We start from the raw sequence: 16,159 nt of genomic DNA on the forward strand, positions 1-16,159 counted from the left end.
AAAAGGGCTGGGGAGGTAGCTCAGTGGTAGAGTGCCCCTCGGGTTCAATTCCCAGCACCTCCCATTCCCACAGACTGATTATACTCATAAACACACCATTTCCTCTCTCTCTCTCTCTCTCCTTCCTGGAGAGATACACAAAACATAATGAGATTCGTATTTTCTGTAAGAAAGATTTTTCTTTCTTTCCCAAGGAGAGCAACAAGCTCTCCCAGAACTGAGGTCTGAAAGCCCCGTCTTGCGAGGACCTTTGCACATGCAGCCTGGCACTGGGGGGCATTCTTAAGAACATTCCTGCGACAGCGTCAAATAGCATCTGAGAAGGAGGAGCGGGGATGGAGGACAGACCTCCAAGTCTGCAAGCTCACTCCCCAGCAGAGTTGGGGAAAAGACTGTAGCTGGATGAATACATATGGCTTCTCTAAAATAGAGTCTGGGGGCAACTGGGGTCCCCAAACACTCACTTGGGAAAAGGGTCAGGTGGTGGAAGCAGAGGTCAATGTGAGTGATAGACAGTCAAGTTCAAACTCACGTGCCTCTCGCATCGGCCTTGGGGGACACTGAGACCCCCTCCCCCTCCTCTCTCATGCCAGCACACTAGGGAGCGGCTGTGGACACGCTGGGGGCAGTCATGGGGTACCACCTGGGGCATCCTCCTCCTATTTTAGAATCCCACCTCTGCGAGGACCCCATTGCCCTCGGGTGGTCTCCTGCCTGGGTTTCACCAGCAATCCACTGAAGACCTGCAGAGGTTCCTGCAGACCAGCTGGGCGCTGAGTTTTAAAGCAAAGGCAGCCTGGCCCTCCCCGCTCGCTGCCCCTCCATGCTGTTGCGCCTGGCTGCACATCAGAATTCCCTGTGGAGCTGTGGGAAGCTGATGCTTGGGCCACACTCCAGACCAATTAAATCAGCATCTTCTAAATATCTGGGTCCTTCCTGTGCCAGGCCCAGATCACACTGGGTAGGGTGGGGAGGTGAGTTGGCCGGAGGCCATGAGGATGCCGTGTCACCAGGAGCTGGAACCAGGCCCAAGGCTGTCCACCTGTTCTCCCAAGGGCACTCGCCCACCCCAGAGCAGGATGTTTTAGAGAAAGGTGGGTGCAGCCTGGTTCCAGCATGAGGGTCAACTTCAGCATCCTCATCTTTACCACATGGTAGGGATCGGACCTTCCATGTAAGAGTGGGGTTAAGGCACCGAACAGAGTCCGACGCTCTGGAAGTTGATATCTAGGTTACAAGTTCAGGTGCTGGAATCACGAGTTCAAATCCTCACACGATCGTGTGCTTTGTTCTGTCTTCTTGGGCAAGTTACTCAACTTCTTTGTGTCTTAGTTTCTTTATTCAATAAAAAGGTACAAGGATAGTTTCCTTTTTTGGGCAGGGACAGGGGAGCTACCAGAAGTTGAATCCAGGAGTGCTTGACCTTGAAGCCACATTCCCCAGTCCCTTTTTTAAATTTAAAAAAAAAAAAAAAATTGCAGTAAGATCTCACTGACTTGCTTAGGGTCTTAAGGTCTTAAGGCTGGTTTTGAACTTGTGATCCTCCTGCCTCAGCCTCCGGAGCTGCTGGGATTACAAGCATGCCCCACCCCGCCTGGCGATAGTGTTTTGCTCAAGGAAGACGATGTGAAATAACACAGGTAAAACTCAGTGCCGGGCAAGCAGCAAGACACGATTATTATAGAGGCATAATTATTACGCAACACTTATGGAGAAGAATAAGAAGTATGTTCTAGATCCTTCCATGGATATAAGGGATCCTTGCCCACATTCTCCACATATGAGAAAAAGACAGGCAGACTGGGAATTGGAGAAACATATCAATATTTCTGGAAAATCCACATTCTAGGAGGCCCTCATACTGATCCAGAATGAATGGCAAGGTCAAAGTTTATACTTCGAGGTGCACTGGGCATGAGACTCCAACGGATTCTAGGAGGATCCTCCCACGGGGATATGCAGGCTCAGTAGCAGACAGGACTTGACTGTGGAATCAGCAGATCTACCAATTTCTTAAACGGCCAGGGGAAGAGAAGAAGAACCATAAGACTTGATTTTCAGATACCCCCAGACTCCTCTTGGCTCACATGCAGATTGGCCAAAGCCCTCCTTCAGACTGACTGGGTCCCGGATGAAGGTTGCTTAAGCAACCTCGCCCTTGATAACCAGAGACCTGGAGTAAGAGGGGAAGCTGTTCCTACCAGGAGCTCTGACGCATGGGTGAAATACAGACAAGAGCCTATCAACTCTAGGACCATGATGATGATTCCACAGTCAAAGTCAAGTTCAGAGCCTCGTGTCCAGTAAGAACTCGACACACGGTGTTGTTCTCCATGGTTGTGGGTGACTGCACCTTAACTCCTGAGACTATTTCCTACCACATCCTAGGTCTTCTCGAAGGCCCTGGTTCCACCAAGCCTATTTCTATGGTTCAAACTTGGAATTAAATTTTCTAAGTACCTATGTCCATACACACATATATTCAGATTTTACATCTGCTGATGGCCACATCCGTTTCCTTCAGGGGACTCGTAGATCCCTTTGCCTCTAGCAGCAAGTGGGGGGAGTTCACAGTCTAGAAATGATTTCAGGCTTCTAATAGCTTGTTTTGCAGAAAGCAACTGAACCGATTTTGCTTATTGAAGACATACTTCAGGAAAAATTGAAAAGTGATATAATGGGGAAAACGATGCTCCTTGGGAGTGAATCGTAGAGATCTGCACGGGACCGAATCGTTTCTTGGAAATAATCTTGCATTTCACTAGATGAAAAGGAGAGTGCGGATCTCCACCATGCCATTCGGATCAGCTCAGAGGCCGTGACTTGGTCATTCCAAGATTTATGACGCGAGGCCTTCCGGGTTTGAACATCTCTCTCCACGGGATGAAGGCAGGTCTGTGTGAGGGATCCGCTGGTCTTCCGAGGTCAGGGCAGCAGGTCGCATTCAGATGTGAACCTTTTAAAATGAAGCCATGTCACACCATAGATTTAATCACATTGAGTTTTTGCCCAGGAGCAGAGCAAGTCAGGGAAGTGTGAAAGGAGATTTAGCCTGGTCACCCCAGGCTCCTGCAGACTCGCTATTGTTAAGCAAATGTCACTACACCTCTGGACGAGATGACTCACCCCACTGCTGGAAACGAAGGAGGGGGAGCGGGGAGATCTAAGCCTGAGCACTGCCCTGTGTTTTCAACAAAGACAGGTCATGTCTCCTAAGAAAAGTTTATTTTCATGGGATTCCTCCAAATCCCTGTTTTTGATTTTTTTTTTTTCCTTAACTTGTTCTAGCTTCCAGGGGAGTAGAGGAGGGGACAGAGGAGAAGGGAGGAGGGAATGGATGCTGTGTACCTATATGAACATAGCACAGTGAATTCCACCTTTATGCATATCTATAGAGTGCCAATTCAAAAAACAATAAATAAATACAAGAGGGAGAGACCAGAGGAAGGGGAGGAGGGAGGAAAGACAGGAGGGAAAGAGGAAGTAACCAGGACTGAAACAGAGCAAATTACATTCCATGCATGTCTGACAGTGACGTCATCATGACTATGTCAAAATCACACATTCATAAAAGCATCTATCAATGCATTAATAAAAAGACTAAAAAAGAAACGTCTAATGGGCTCGTAATAAGAAATGCACAAGAACAACTTTTTCGACACTCTGGGCTGTATCAATCAGCTCTAATTATCAACATTAATAGAGTTGATATTTATCTATTCTAGTTATTGAAGTGTTCTTTGGGGCTAAAAATAAACCTTGGTGAACTTGGAGGACCTCATGCTATAAGTGAAATAAGCTAGACACAGGAAGACAAGTGCTGCAGGATCTCACTTCTATGCAGAATCTAAAACAGTTGAACTTAGGAAAACAAAGTAGAAAGGTAGTTGCCAAAGACTCTGGGGGGGGGCAGCTGCGGGGGGGGGGGGGCAGATACTAACTTTCAATTGTAAGATAAATAAGTACTAGAGATTCAATGTAGGGCATGGTAAATACAGTTACTAATGTCCTCTTGTGTAGTTGAAATCTGCTAAGGGAGATCTTAAATGTTCTCACTACAAAAGAAAAATGAAAGGGGAGAGAAAGAAAGCAAGAAAGAAGGGAGGGAGGCAGGGAAGGAAGGAAAGAAGGGAGGGAAGGAAATGCCTAAAAAATAAATAAAATAGAATAAACCTTGGTGACATGCAAGGCTTAGTCCAATTTCTTTGAGTCATATTTGACAAAGCAACATGGTTAAAATAAAGGCAGATTTAATTTGACTGTTTTCTAGACAAACAAGCCAGCAATTGATGCCTTTTACCAAAAGACAATGAAATGAAACCCTTAAGGGTCTGTCATTCATTTGGACAATTAGGCTGCACAAAGCAAGCCTGTTTCTCCACAATCTGATCAGCCTTGGGAGGACAAGCCTCCCTTTGTTGTTGAAGTTACAGACACCCTAATGGAGAACGGGGTTTCTCGGGTTTCTGGAGGCAGGAATGGATCGGGTTGGGTACAGGGGAGGCTGTGTACCTTCCCGGCTGTGAGTCGGGCACCACCTTGCATGGCTGGTGGCCCTCTCTGAGCCTCTGTTTCCTCGTCTGTAAAGTGGAGAGAGTCGCAGTGCCTATCTGGGGACATCACTGTGAAGGAAAACGAGCCTGTAAACAGACAGATGAGTTCCCAGGGCTCAAAAGGTAGTATCAATCTCTTCAGTGAGCCCAGTGCTTACTGTGACCCCGGGGGAGGGGGGGGGGAGCCTGTACTCCCAGGAATCCCCAGGAATCACTCACATCTGTGCAAGCGGGATGCTAACCACCCTGGGATCCGAAGACTGCAGTCTGTGTGTGTGGCAGAGAAGGTACCTCCCACCAAGGACCAGCAACATTTTAAAGAATGTACAGACATAGCGGAAACTCCCCCGTGGCCTGGGTGCCAAAGGGGCCAGTGCCTGTCTTCCTTCTCTTAGAGCAACTGCCCAGGGCACGTGTGATTTTCACAGAGATGCCCCCTCATCCTTCCTGATGCATGGCTGAAGAAGTGACCCTCCTGCTGGGCACAGCTAAGGGGACCACACGGAGCCCAGAGCCACGTGAGCCCAGCAGTGTCTCCTTCCTGGGGTTTTGGATTCCTAGGATAGTCTAGGTTTGGGAATCAGACGTGACTTGTGACGGAACTGGGACCATAGAGATGGACAGTGGTGGAGAAGCAAGGTGACGGGGAGGGGACCCCAGAGACGGAGCCATGGCTGGCGGCCCGCTGAGGACTGTCCCACTCAGGCTGCAGGACCCCCGTGGGCATCAAGAGAAGCACAGGAACGAGCCACGCCTTTCCCATAGGCTCCCCTGACTCACGCTGGCTCCACAACCTACTTGCAGAAGATGGAGGGGCGCAAGGTACCTTCCCAACGTTTCACCTTCCCTGATCCCATCGTGGTGCTGGGGAAAAGGGACCTTGTCTCACGTTCTGTGATTCCCCATCTTCTGAGGAGCGGAGTCAGAAGGCGCAGCAAGCCACTTCACGGAGGGGAGACCCGGGGAACCGGGCAGCGCGATTTGGGAAGACGAACCCATCCAGCAATCAGAATGGCATCTGGAAATCTGGGGGTAAGGGGAAGGTGGGAGAGAACCGAAGAGCTGGCAGGAGTCCAAGACAGACAGCAGATGTCAAAAAGGTTCTCTGGAAGAGGATTAAGGGAACAGGTAGCGAAGACTGCGCGCTATCTGTGAGCCACATGATAAAGGATTCCACCATATGGTGCAGGAAGATAGCGGAGCGGATCGAGGTGCAGGGAGGTGCCTTTGTCTGTGGGATTATGTAACCAGCCTAATGTATGTATGTACGTGTGTGGAGACATACCACTAATGAGATTAAAATTAGGATAGACTCCCACAACTGGAGTTCAAAGCCTTAAGAGAAGGCCTTAGTTACTGGTACCAACTAAACCGCCTTTTAATCTCCTCAGGCGGTTTCTTCCTGGGGAAACTCAGGGCTGCACTTGGCTCCAGCCGAAGACTTGCTGCAGTCTGGGGCTCGGAGCTCTGCATTGCTCTCTTGTGACCACAGAGCGTGCCAGAGAAGCACCTGGTTTCCGGGGAGTCGGCTCGGGGGCTGCCGAGGGAAGCCCCTGTAGAAGACGGGAGCGTCACAGGCACCGAGCTGGGGGGTGCTCACCTTTGGGGGGCTCATGAAGGTATTTTAATTTCTTTTTAAAAATCAAAGGGAAAAAAATGAACTTGAAGGTTGAAGAAAATGTTTTGGTATACGATGTTAATATATTTGTCCTTAGACCCATGAAATCACAAGGTGACACCCTGAACTCTTGTCGGTGGGGGAAGGAGGAGCCTACTGATGTCACGCGGACCTGGCAGCCGTTCTGAAAATGTCGGCTCAAAAAGAGAGCGAAGGTGGAGGAGGGAGAGCAGGGGGAAAGAGGAAAAGACGAGTGGTTTGGAGAGATGCGTGGACCCCAAAGCGGAGAAGACCGCTGCGCCAGATGGAAAGAGGCCACTGGAATCGCAAAGCCAAGTTTCAAGTCCCGGCGCTGCTTCCTCACCGCTGTGTGATCTTGGAAAAGTCACTCAACCTCGCTGAGCGTCTCCATTACGGATGTAACAGGGTCATTATAACTGCCTGGCAGGGTAACTGTCTGGCAGAGGTGTGGTGAGAATCAATACCATAAGACGAGTGGGGTTCACAGCATGGTCCCCGACCATTAGCATGAGCTCAGCAGACGACAGGGGAGAGAAGAAGGTTGTCAGTGGAACTGGAGTGGGTGGGGTGGGTGGAGAGGGCTAGAGAGAGGGTGAGACGGGGCAGAGGAACCAGATGAGGGGTGAGCACCAAGCCCAGAGAGGCCTGCAAGACCTGAGGATCCCAGGGGGACCCAAAGCCCCTCTCGCCAGCCCTGCAGATGACTCCCGCTTCCAGTGAGCAGTTGCCCCCGATGGGTAAGTGGCCAGCCCAGAGTGAGGAGGGAGAACAGCATGACGCAGCCCCCGGTCACCATGGGCAGGCCATCTGTCTGATGGAAGCAGCTTACACTGGAAATAAGGCATGCAAACTCTGTTAGGCACTTCGTGGGGAAAGTGAGGAAAAAGGAGGGAAAAACAGCCTCCTAGAATGTTCTAGGTGACCTCTGTGTTAAGTCTCAAGCAATCGGGGGACCCGACTCATAATCTCTAAGTCAAACCTCATCCACTAAATGGCATTTACTAGTTTGTGATCTGGGCAAGTTATTTTAACTCTGCATCTCAGCTATCAAATGGGAGTAAGAGTCACAACATTCCTGAGTAACAATTATAAAGTTGCAACAGAGTAAAGCACTTATAATGAAGCCTGACGCCACCAACAGGATCTAAATCCATGAGGGCAGATACTTTCATTCCAGGCCATTTCCTTTGTACCTAGAGGAATGCCTGGGATATAGTAGATGCTCAATACACACTCCTTGGGGGAATGAATCATTAGGCCTATGATTATGGGCAGTGATAACTTTTCTCCAGTAGGACCGATGGATTCCCATCTTCATCCCAATCCCCTCATGCATGCCCTCGGCTCTTGTAGACAAGCCGTCCAGTCTTGGGTCCAGATGTGGACAGTGATGAGTGAGGAGATCACTGACAGGTATTTCAGGAAGTTGCTGAGGTCAGAAGTCATCATGCCAGAGGATAAGGAGTGAGTGGGTGGGAAGCAGTGAGGTATCGGAGCTCACAAAACACTTTGGTTCTCTGGATCTATTCAGAGTAAGGGAGTGAGAAGGGAGATCGAGATCACTATTAAGGATAGAGGAAGCAGGAAGCAGTCCTCATCTAAAGGACATGGGGGGAGGGGGCCCACAGACTGCTGTGCCGTCCAGGTAGGCACAAGGATGACAGCGGAAGACTTCACGCTCTTAGAAATACAGTGGTGGTCAAGGTGCTGAGCCGTAATGGGAGCATATGAAACTTTAGGACAGTTTTTCACAAAACATGTCACTAGCACTCTCAGCAGTACGTGGACAAAATCGCCTTTCTTTGAATAAGCTCTCCTAAAGCACATTAAAATAAACATTTGGTTGGTATGTCGAACCTCTGCTTTTACTTATATCATTGCTTAGAGTCATGCAAAGAAGGAGGCCGGGTGCAGAGAGAGGTGCACGCCTGGAATTCCAGGGACTCAGGAAGCTGAGGTAGGAGGATTGCAAGTTCAAGGTCAGCCTGGGCAATTTAGCAAGGCTCTAAGCAACTTGGTGAGACTCTGTCTCAAAATAAAAAATTAAAAGGACAGGGAGTGTGGCTCAGTGGTAGAAGACCTATGGATTCCAACACCAGTACTGAAAAGAGGAGGAGGAGGAGGAAGAGGAGGAGGAGGAGGAGGAGGAGGAGAAGGAAATTTAAAGAAAAATTTTTTTTTCTTAAAAGGAGGCAAAGACATGTCAAAAAATAAACAGGTACAAGAATAATCTCTACTTGGGAACCTTGGCCAAGACTGTCATCAACCTTGTACCATCTGAATTTTGAGCTAGAGACATCAGGGAGTGGCACCCAAGTGCTAAGCTCTAGGAACACTCATGGAAGAAGCGGGTACCAACCCCTCAGTGGGCTCCTGAGCTTCTCAGCCTCTTGGGAATTACTCAGCCAAGTCAAGCACTGGAAGAGGAAGCGGAATGGGTTCTTGCGCCCCACTGCATCTTAGGCGCATGCGCAGAACAAAAACGGTTTTGTTTTGCTTTTTAGAGGTGACTGCAATACCTGGGCAGCCGGTTTCTAAGGACTTTCTACTTCTTCCTTTTCCTGTCATAAGCCGCTGCCTTCTTCCTACTTGATTTATTCCTGGCTTATGCAAGGCTTCAGGAAAGCAGTCCTAACACCTGCCAGGTTCTGTGATCTGAACACAAGGAAATGTCACAGAGAAGAGGCACTTTGAGTTTTCTGTTTGTGAGGGGGTGATAAATTGGGAGTTCTCAAGGGAAAAGTCGGAGGTCTTTTGTGTCACTGCAAGGAAGTTACAGCCAGAGCTGAATAGCAGGAAGCACGGCTGAGGCCACTTGTGATCCACCAGAAGTCTTCTCCAGGCCTCCCTCTGGTGCGGGTGGCCCCGTGACAGAGCCCTCTCTACTAGTGTGCAGGCAGAAGTGAGGGGGGCCACTTCCAAGACGGAGGCTGTAAGAAGCAGCTTGTGCCTCCTCCTTACTCTCGTTCCCCCTCCACCCTCTGAATGCAGAGAAAAACAAAGCCCCAGAGATTCATGGAACCAGAGAAGATGGAAGGAACCACATCCCTTTGTCACCATATGGAGAGAGTGGGTGGGGCCAGGAACACCCGTCTCAGGCTGTCAGGAGAACGGAAAACTAAACTTCTATTGCATCTGAGCCAGGGCACTTTTGGGGGTCTACTTGTTACAGCAGTAGAATCCACCCTCATAGAAGCTGAGGCGCCCTGACTTCTAGGCAGACTGGCCAAGTGTATGTTGGGATGGGAAGCAGGAAGAAGGAGCCCTTCTGAGATTTTCACTTACTCTCCTCCCTCTGCATAGTTAACCCCTCCTTTGGATGTGGCTCTAAGTCACTCTCTCGTGGAAGCCTTTGCCAACCTGAACTAGGACAGATCCTACTCCCGCAGGCTCCTGCGACACATTCCAGCTGCATTTTACATCTGCCAGCATGATATTTTTTTTTTGTTTTTGATTACTGTTTATACCCTCACTGCATTTTAAAGTATGCATTTTCCAAAACTCACAGAATCATACACTTAAGATATGTGCCTTTGTTTGCATGTAAATTTTACCTTAAAACGATCATTAAAAATATCAAGTCTCGGTTAATGATTCGCATGCTGAAGAGTTTGGATGTAAAGCCTACTGAGGTCTACAACTGGCTTTGAAATGCACAAGAGAGAGGGCTGAGCCCGGGGTGGTGGCACACCCCGTAATCCTAGTTGCTCCGGAGGCTGAGGCCGGAGGATCGAAAGTTCAGAGCCAGCCTCAGCAACTTATGAGACCCTAAGCAACTCAGCGAGACCCTGTGTCAAAATTAAAAAATGGAAAGAGTTGGGGATGTGGCTCAGTGGTCAAGTGTCCCTGGGTTCAATCCCTGGTACCAAAAAAAGACGAACATGTGATAAAGCAAATGGAGTCCAATGTTAGAGTAGAATCGAGGTGTTAGGTATATGGCTCCTTGTTCAACGTTTTCAATTGTTCTCTATGTAAAAAAAAAAAAAAAAAAATTTTTTTCAAAATAAAACGTTGGAGGAAAAGGTCAAGTGTAAGGACCAGGAGTGCAATGCATAAAGGCAATTAGTCTATACACAGCACAGTTTGCTTGTATTCTTACTTGAAATTATGTCTTTCCATGATGACAGACAGACAGACGTGTAGGTGTGTGGGGGTGGGGTGTGTGTATGGGGGACTTCGCTCTTGAATGTATCTTGATGCACCACTACCTTCACATTATCGATTGACATTTTCCCTTCTTCCTGTTATCGATGGCTTTCCAGTAAAGCTTTTATTTTGCTGTTGGGTTGGGGCTTCTGTGTTTGTGGCTCTCTGCCGCCCCGCCCGCCAGCTGCCTCCCTTTCCCATCCCCCCCACCCCCACCCCACCCTTCGAGCACAGCCCGACTGTTCATTCCAACTTCCCAGCACCATTTTTTTAAACAGATCAGGATCAGACAAAACATTACCATGAGCAAATACGAAGTCTCGGAGGGCAAACACCACGTGCGTGAATCAAATATTGAATGGAGGGTATTGATGGCAGCGGGCGAGAGTGAGGCGTCGGGTCTACGAGGTGCTGGCTGCGTTTGTGCTCAGCGTCTGCTGTACGAGGTGCTGGCTGCGGTGGCTTTTTAAGCCAAACTCGTACAATCCACCTGGACGACGCACACCTGCCCAGCGTAACTTTAACTCAGCGCTCCCTTGACGACCACGGAGGTCACATTCTTGAGATCAACGGAGTCGAAGCTAAAGGTTCAAGGAATCACAGAAGTGGTTGCAAGAGGGCTGGGGAGGTAGCTCAGTGGGTAGCGTGCTTGTCTTGCATGCACAAGGCCCTGGGTTCAATCCCCAGCACCAAAAATATAAAAAATGGTTGCAAGGATAAAACTCTAAAACACAACAGTAAATAATAAATGAGTAGTACACTCGAAAGTTCTAGAAAGCGTCTCTCTCCAGGCCAGGAAGACAGGCCCTGCAGGTGAAGCTCTGCCCGCTCACTCCGCACCGGCTCTCCCTTTGAAAGTTCTTAATGGGAATTCGGTGGCCTTCACACTGGCTCCTCTCTTGCTGGGTTTCCACGGGTCTCAGTGAGATGCTGTGTCATTCCCTAGTCGTTTCTACTCAAGAGCACGTTTTCCTGGGCCAGAGCCCATACAGTGGGAGGGGAGGTGGAAACCCCGAGCTCTTTCACCTTTGAGGGGAGCGTGGGCACCGCTGTGTTCGAGGACCTGACGTGCATACCTAACCGACCGGTGTGACAGGTTCAAAGCCGGCATTCAGGTAGGAAATCGCCTTCACTTACAACCGCAGGTGGCGAACCTGGAGTTGCCAGCTCTGTGTTTTCTAGGATCACAGACGTGCGTGCTACTCTGTTTTGTTTTTGTGACATGGCTGTTGTTTCGTGATTTATTTGATGCTCCCTTCCCAGCCCAGAACAGAACTCTCAATTAGTGCAAGAGTTACTATGGAAACCTAGCGTCTCTTCTCTCCGACTCCTCGCGGTCTCCCGGGATCCACTCTCCTCCGACTCCACCCAGCCCCCCAACCCCAGTCCTCTCCACCAGGCCTTCCAGAACTCTCATTTCCCCACGAAAATTCTCCAACCCGTGTGGTCCAGGGATCAGAAACGCATCCGCGGTACCCTGACTTCTGAGTGAACAAGGACAAGGACAAGAATGTTAGGTTAGCCTGGGGAGACAGGAGAGATGCAGATGAAATCAACCAAAGTTCAGTGTGGCGGCGGCCGCGAGGGTCATGAAAGATGTGCACCTGGGTGGGAGCGAGACTTCTCCACGTTTATCTTTCTAATACAATTTTAATTATGAATCATGTGATGCTGAGGCTTATTAAAATAATGTTATGGAAAGCAGAATGGAGATTCCTCAGAAAACTTGAAATAGAACCGCCATTTGACCCAGCTATCCCACTCCTCAGTTTATACCCAAAGGACTTAAAATCAGCATATTACAGTGACACAGCCATGTCAATGTTCATAGCAGCTCAATTCACAATAGCTGAACTATGGAACCAACCTAGGTGCCCTTCAATAGATAACTGGATAAAGAAAATGTAGTATATATACAAAATGGAATATTACTCAGCCTTAAAGAAGAATGAAATTATGGCATTTGCTGGTATATGGAGGAGTTGGAGACTATCATGCTAAGCGAGATAAGCCAAACCTCCCAAATCAAAGGCTGAATGTTTTCTCTGATATGTGGATGCTAACTCACAATAAGCGGGCAGGTGGATAGGGAAGAATAGTTACTCTAGATTAGGCAGAGGGGAGTGAAGGGAGGGGAAGGGGTATGGGGAAGGAAGGATAGTGGAGTGAAACAGACATTATTAGCTCATGCACATGCATGACTGCATGACAGATGTGATCCTGCAATATGTATAATCAGAAAAATGAGAGATTATACTCCACTTATGTGTGATTTATCAAAATGCATAAATGCACTCTACTGTCATGGACAACTAATTAGAATGAATTTTAAAAATTAAAAAATAAATATAATTGAGGGGGAGAGGAATGAGGAATGACTACTAATGTTACGGAGTCTCCTTTTTGGGTGATTAAACATTCTATCAATGACTGTGGTGACGGTGGCCAGCTCTGAGCATACTCAATCCACGTACATTTTATGTGGGTGGCTTGCATGGTTGTGAATTATGTCTTAATAAAGATGAGCCTGGGTCTCCCTGTGTTGCCCAGGTTGGCCTCAGACGCCTGGGCTGGAGTCACGGTCCTGCGTCAGCCTCCAGAGGAGGCTGGGACCACAGGTGTGTGCCGTGGTCGCCGGCTTAAAACATAATCCCTGTAAACTCCTCAATGGACTCAGCTTGTTAGACCCTCTTCTTCATTAAGACCGTTTACCTCTTTGTCATCAGGAAAACGGCTCCATCTCTGAAATCTAAATGTGTCCAACCGTCTTAACATTTTGAACATCTTTTTTGGTTCCTTTTTGCACTACTGGGGATGGAGCCCAGGGCCTTGCTCATGCAGACGAGGGCTCTGCGTCGAGCTAAATCTCTTGCCTCCCCCACGTGTTTGCCAGCCCTGTGCCTCTGGATGCCCCTTTCCCTGCCCAGTCCAGACTCCATTTCCATTCATCTATCTAATACCATTTTATTGAGCACCTGCTACACCCCGTACTCTGTAGGCTGGCCGTGGGCCTCTCTCTTCCTGGAATCCCAAGTTCTCTCACTCCCACAATCTTTCGGTTGGCTGATTCTGCTAATCCCCAACCTTAGTTCAATTCGCCACCTGCTTCCCCATCCCTACATCCAGGCTTCTCAGAGCTGCCAGAAAAAAATCAGAAAACGGCGTAGACCAGTTCCGAGCCCCGTTCCCTCACCAAGTGGACCACAGGGATGCGTGGCAACCTCACTGGGCTTCCTTACTGTCTCTTCCCAGCCTGCACTAAGGTTCTTCAAGCTTGGGGTCATCGGTTCCGATCCTGGAGTTCGTCTTGGCAGAATGATCTCTCCAGCCACAGGCAGAGAAAACGTGTGCCTTCAGTTAGGTCCCCAGGGAATTCAATCCGTGGGGCCTGGAAATGCAGAGGTGTCCGCCACAGAGAAGATCCCTCCACACGGGAGAGCTCAGACCTTAGAGAAGAGGGACAGACCCATAAGGAAACCAAGCTCTCATGGGGGAGGGGTTCCAGGCAGGAAGAAACAGAAGGGGGACCGAAAGAGGGGTCGCCGGACGAACTCTCAGAAGTGGCATCTAAGTGGACACATCAATCCCAAGAAGGAGCCAGGCACCCGAGGATGACAGTGAGGAGCATCACAAAAGTCCGACAGGACCACAGAGCCTTGTGTCTTCCAGGAACTCAAGAGCCACCACGGTGGCCAGAACATGGCAGGCGATGGCAAGAAGAAAACCAAGAAAGGAAAACGTCGAGTGGAGAACCAAGGGCCAGATCACCCAGGTGTCCCCGGCCAAGAACACCGTGCAGGATTTGTTCTCTTGTGACAGGGAGTCGCCCCAGCGGCTTTAGGCAGGGGAGGACTAAGGCCGATCTTAAAAACTCCCTCTGGTTGCGGAATGGGAAGCGCATTGACCCCAGGTGGCGACTGAGATGGGGACGCTCCTTAGGAGGTTCTGCAGGGGCCGGGGTGACGTGTACAGGCCGAGGTGCGGTGGAGAGAAGCGAGGGCCTGCGTGACAGAGGAGCTGAGGATCAGCCCAGGGCGCGGTGGGGAGGGCGAGAGGAGAGAAACGCGGCAATTCAAGGAACGCTTCCAGATCTCCTGCCCAGGCCGCCAAGACCGCCAGACGCCGCCGTTTCTGCACGCCGGCGCTTGCGTGGTTCGCGTGTGCGCTGGCCGTCTTGGTGGCACTCGAAGGGATTCAAGACGCCAGACACCGCGAAGCCAGTCGGGAATATGCGAGGCACAGTCTCAACCTGGGCAAAGTGGCCACTCAGGGCACCTGTAAAGGCAGCCAGCACGGCTCACGAGTCCCGGGCCATCCTTCCCCTGTGCTGCCGATGGGAAGGAATCATGTCCACTCTCAGCGGCCACGGTGTTCTTTGCCAAAAGGCCAATCTGAGCGTGTCACTCTGCTGCCAAACGGCTTCCAACCACTCCCCACTGCACTGTGAGCACCACCCAGACTTGTCTCCATTGCTCATAAGGCTCCTGCTTCCCTCTGTGAAATCACATCCTCCAGCCCCTGCCCATGGCACCTACCATGCACCAAGTCCCTCCCCACCACAGGGCCTTTGCACTTGCCATTCTCTCTGCCGGGTGCATTCCTAGCTCTTGGAAGGCATGGCTGGTTCATTGCCATTCCTCAGCTCTCAGCTTACATGCTGAGGTCATCTCCAGTGGGTCCTCTCTGTGACACAGCACTCCATTCGTTTCTTTCGCAACACTCCTACAAACAGCAGCATGGGTCTATCGACTTTCTCCTGTCTCCCCGGCTAGAAGGCCAGCCCCACAGAACGGCTGCCCCTGCCCCGGGGCGCAGCCCCCGAGTCCTACTGTACCTTGCCGAAGCTGCCCTTGCCCAGCACCATCAGGAAGTTAAAATCGGTCAGTTTCATCCGGTCCCGGTTGCCGTTGTTGTCGAATTTGGAGACAGTATTGGTCGTCTTCTCTTCCGGAGTCTTGGGCCCCTGGCCGATCTTGGCCCTCTGGAGGGAGAAGCACACAGGAAACGGGGTCAGAGCTGGGGACACCCTTGCAGGAAGACACAGGTCCCTGCTGGAAGCTGTGTCCTGCCCCACGAGAGCCCGGCTGCGCTCAGCCCACACCTGGAGGCCCTCTCAGCACCTCCCTCCCTCTGCTGCCCCTCAGGTCTCTTGTCACCATGTCATTTCCCTCCCTCCCTGCTGATCACTCCCACCAGGATCTATTGCCTTGACACAGTCCCCCACCCCCACCCCCCAATGACCACGGATGAAACCTCTGAAACTGTGAGTCAAAATAAACCTTTCCTCTTTTTAAGTTGACTTATCTCAAGTATTTGTTACAGTAACGGAAAGCTGATGAATACAAATCCCCAGGTCCCTCATACCTCAGGGCCTTTGCTCCTGCTGCCACTGCCCTATGGATGACCATTGCCTTCCCTTAACCAACCAAGTTGCCCACTGCTTCCCATTTTCATGTCCTCAAGGAAGCCTGCATTGATTCTCTCTGAACCAGGTTCCCTTTCTATTTGCCCCTTTCATCCACTTCACTTCCCATTAATACTGGACGGTAGCTGCCCCACTGCTTGCTCCCCTCTAAGAAACTGGGGGAGGGGCTCCCTGCTGCAGGTGGCAGAACGGCAGCACATGCCTTGGAATGAGGACAGGACAGGAGGCCAGCAGTGACAGACCTGCACCCTGAGGGCTTTGGTCCAGGATTTGCTGCTAGGAGGCACTAAACTGTGGAGCTAGAAGCTCGAGTTAGAACCCTGACTCTAAGCTGGATCAGCTACGTGACCCTGAACGAATCAGTTGGCCTATCCCGCCCCCTGCCCAGACACCCTG

General features: G+C 50.2%; 1 protein-coding gene across 1 annotated transcript in view; it reads right to left on the reverse strand.

Moving 5' to 3' along the window:
- The window catches only part of Prkcb (protein kinase C beta), a 306,315-nt gene that overhangs the window by 64,718 nt on the left and 225,438 nt on the right, over positions 1 to 16,159 (reverse strand). Inside the window, 1 exon segment of the mRNA XM_047533405.1 lies at positions 15,173 to 15,319. Coding sequence (XP_047389361.1) covers positions 15,173 to 15,319 — 147 coding nt within the window.

The sequence above is a fragment of the Sciurus carolinensis genome, chromosome 18, assembly GCF_902686445.1.
Source record: "Sciurus carolinensis chromosome 18, mSciCar1.2, whole genome shotgun sequence".
Taxonomy (NCBI): Eukaryota; Metazoa; Chordata; class Mammalia; order Rodentia; family Sciuridae; genus Sciurus; species Sciurus carolinensis.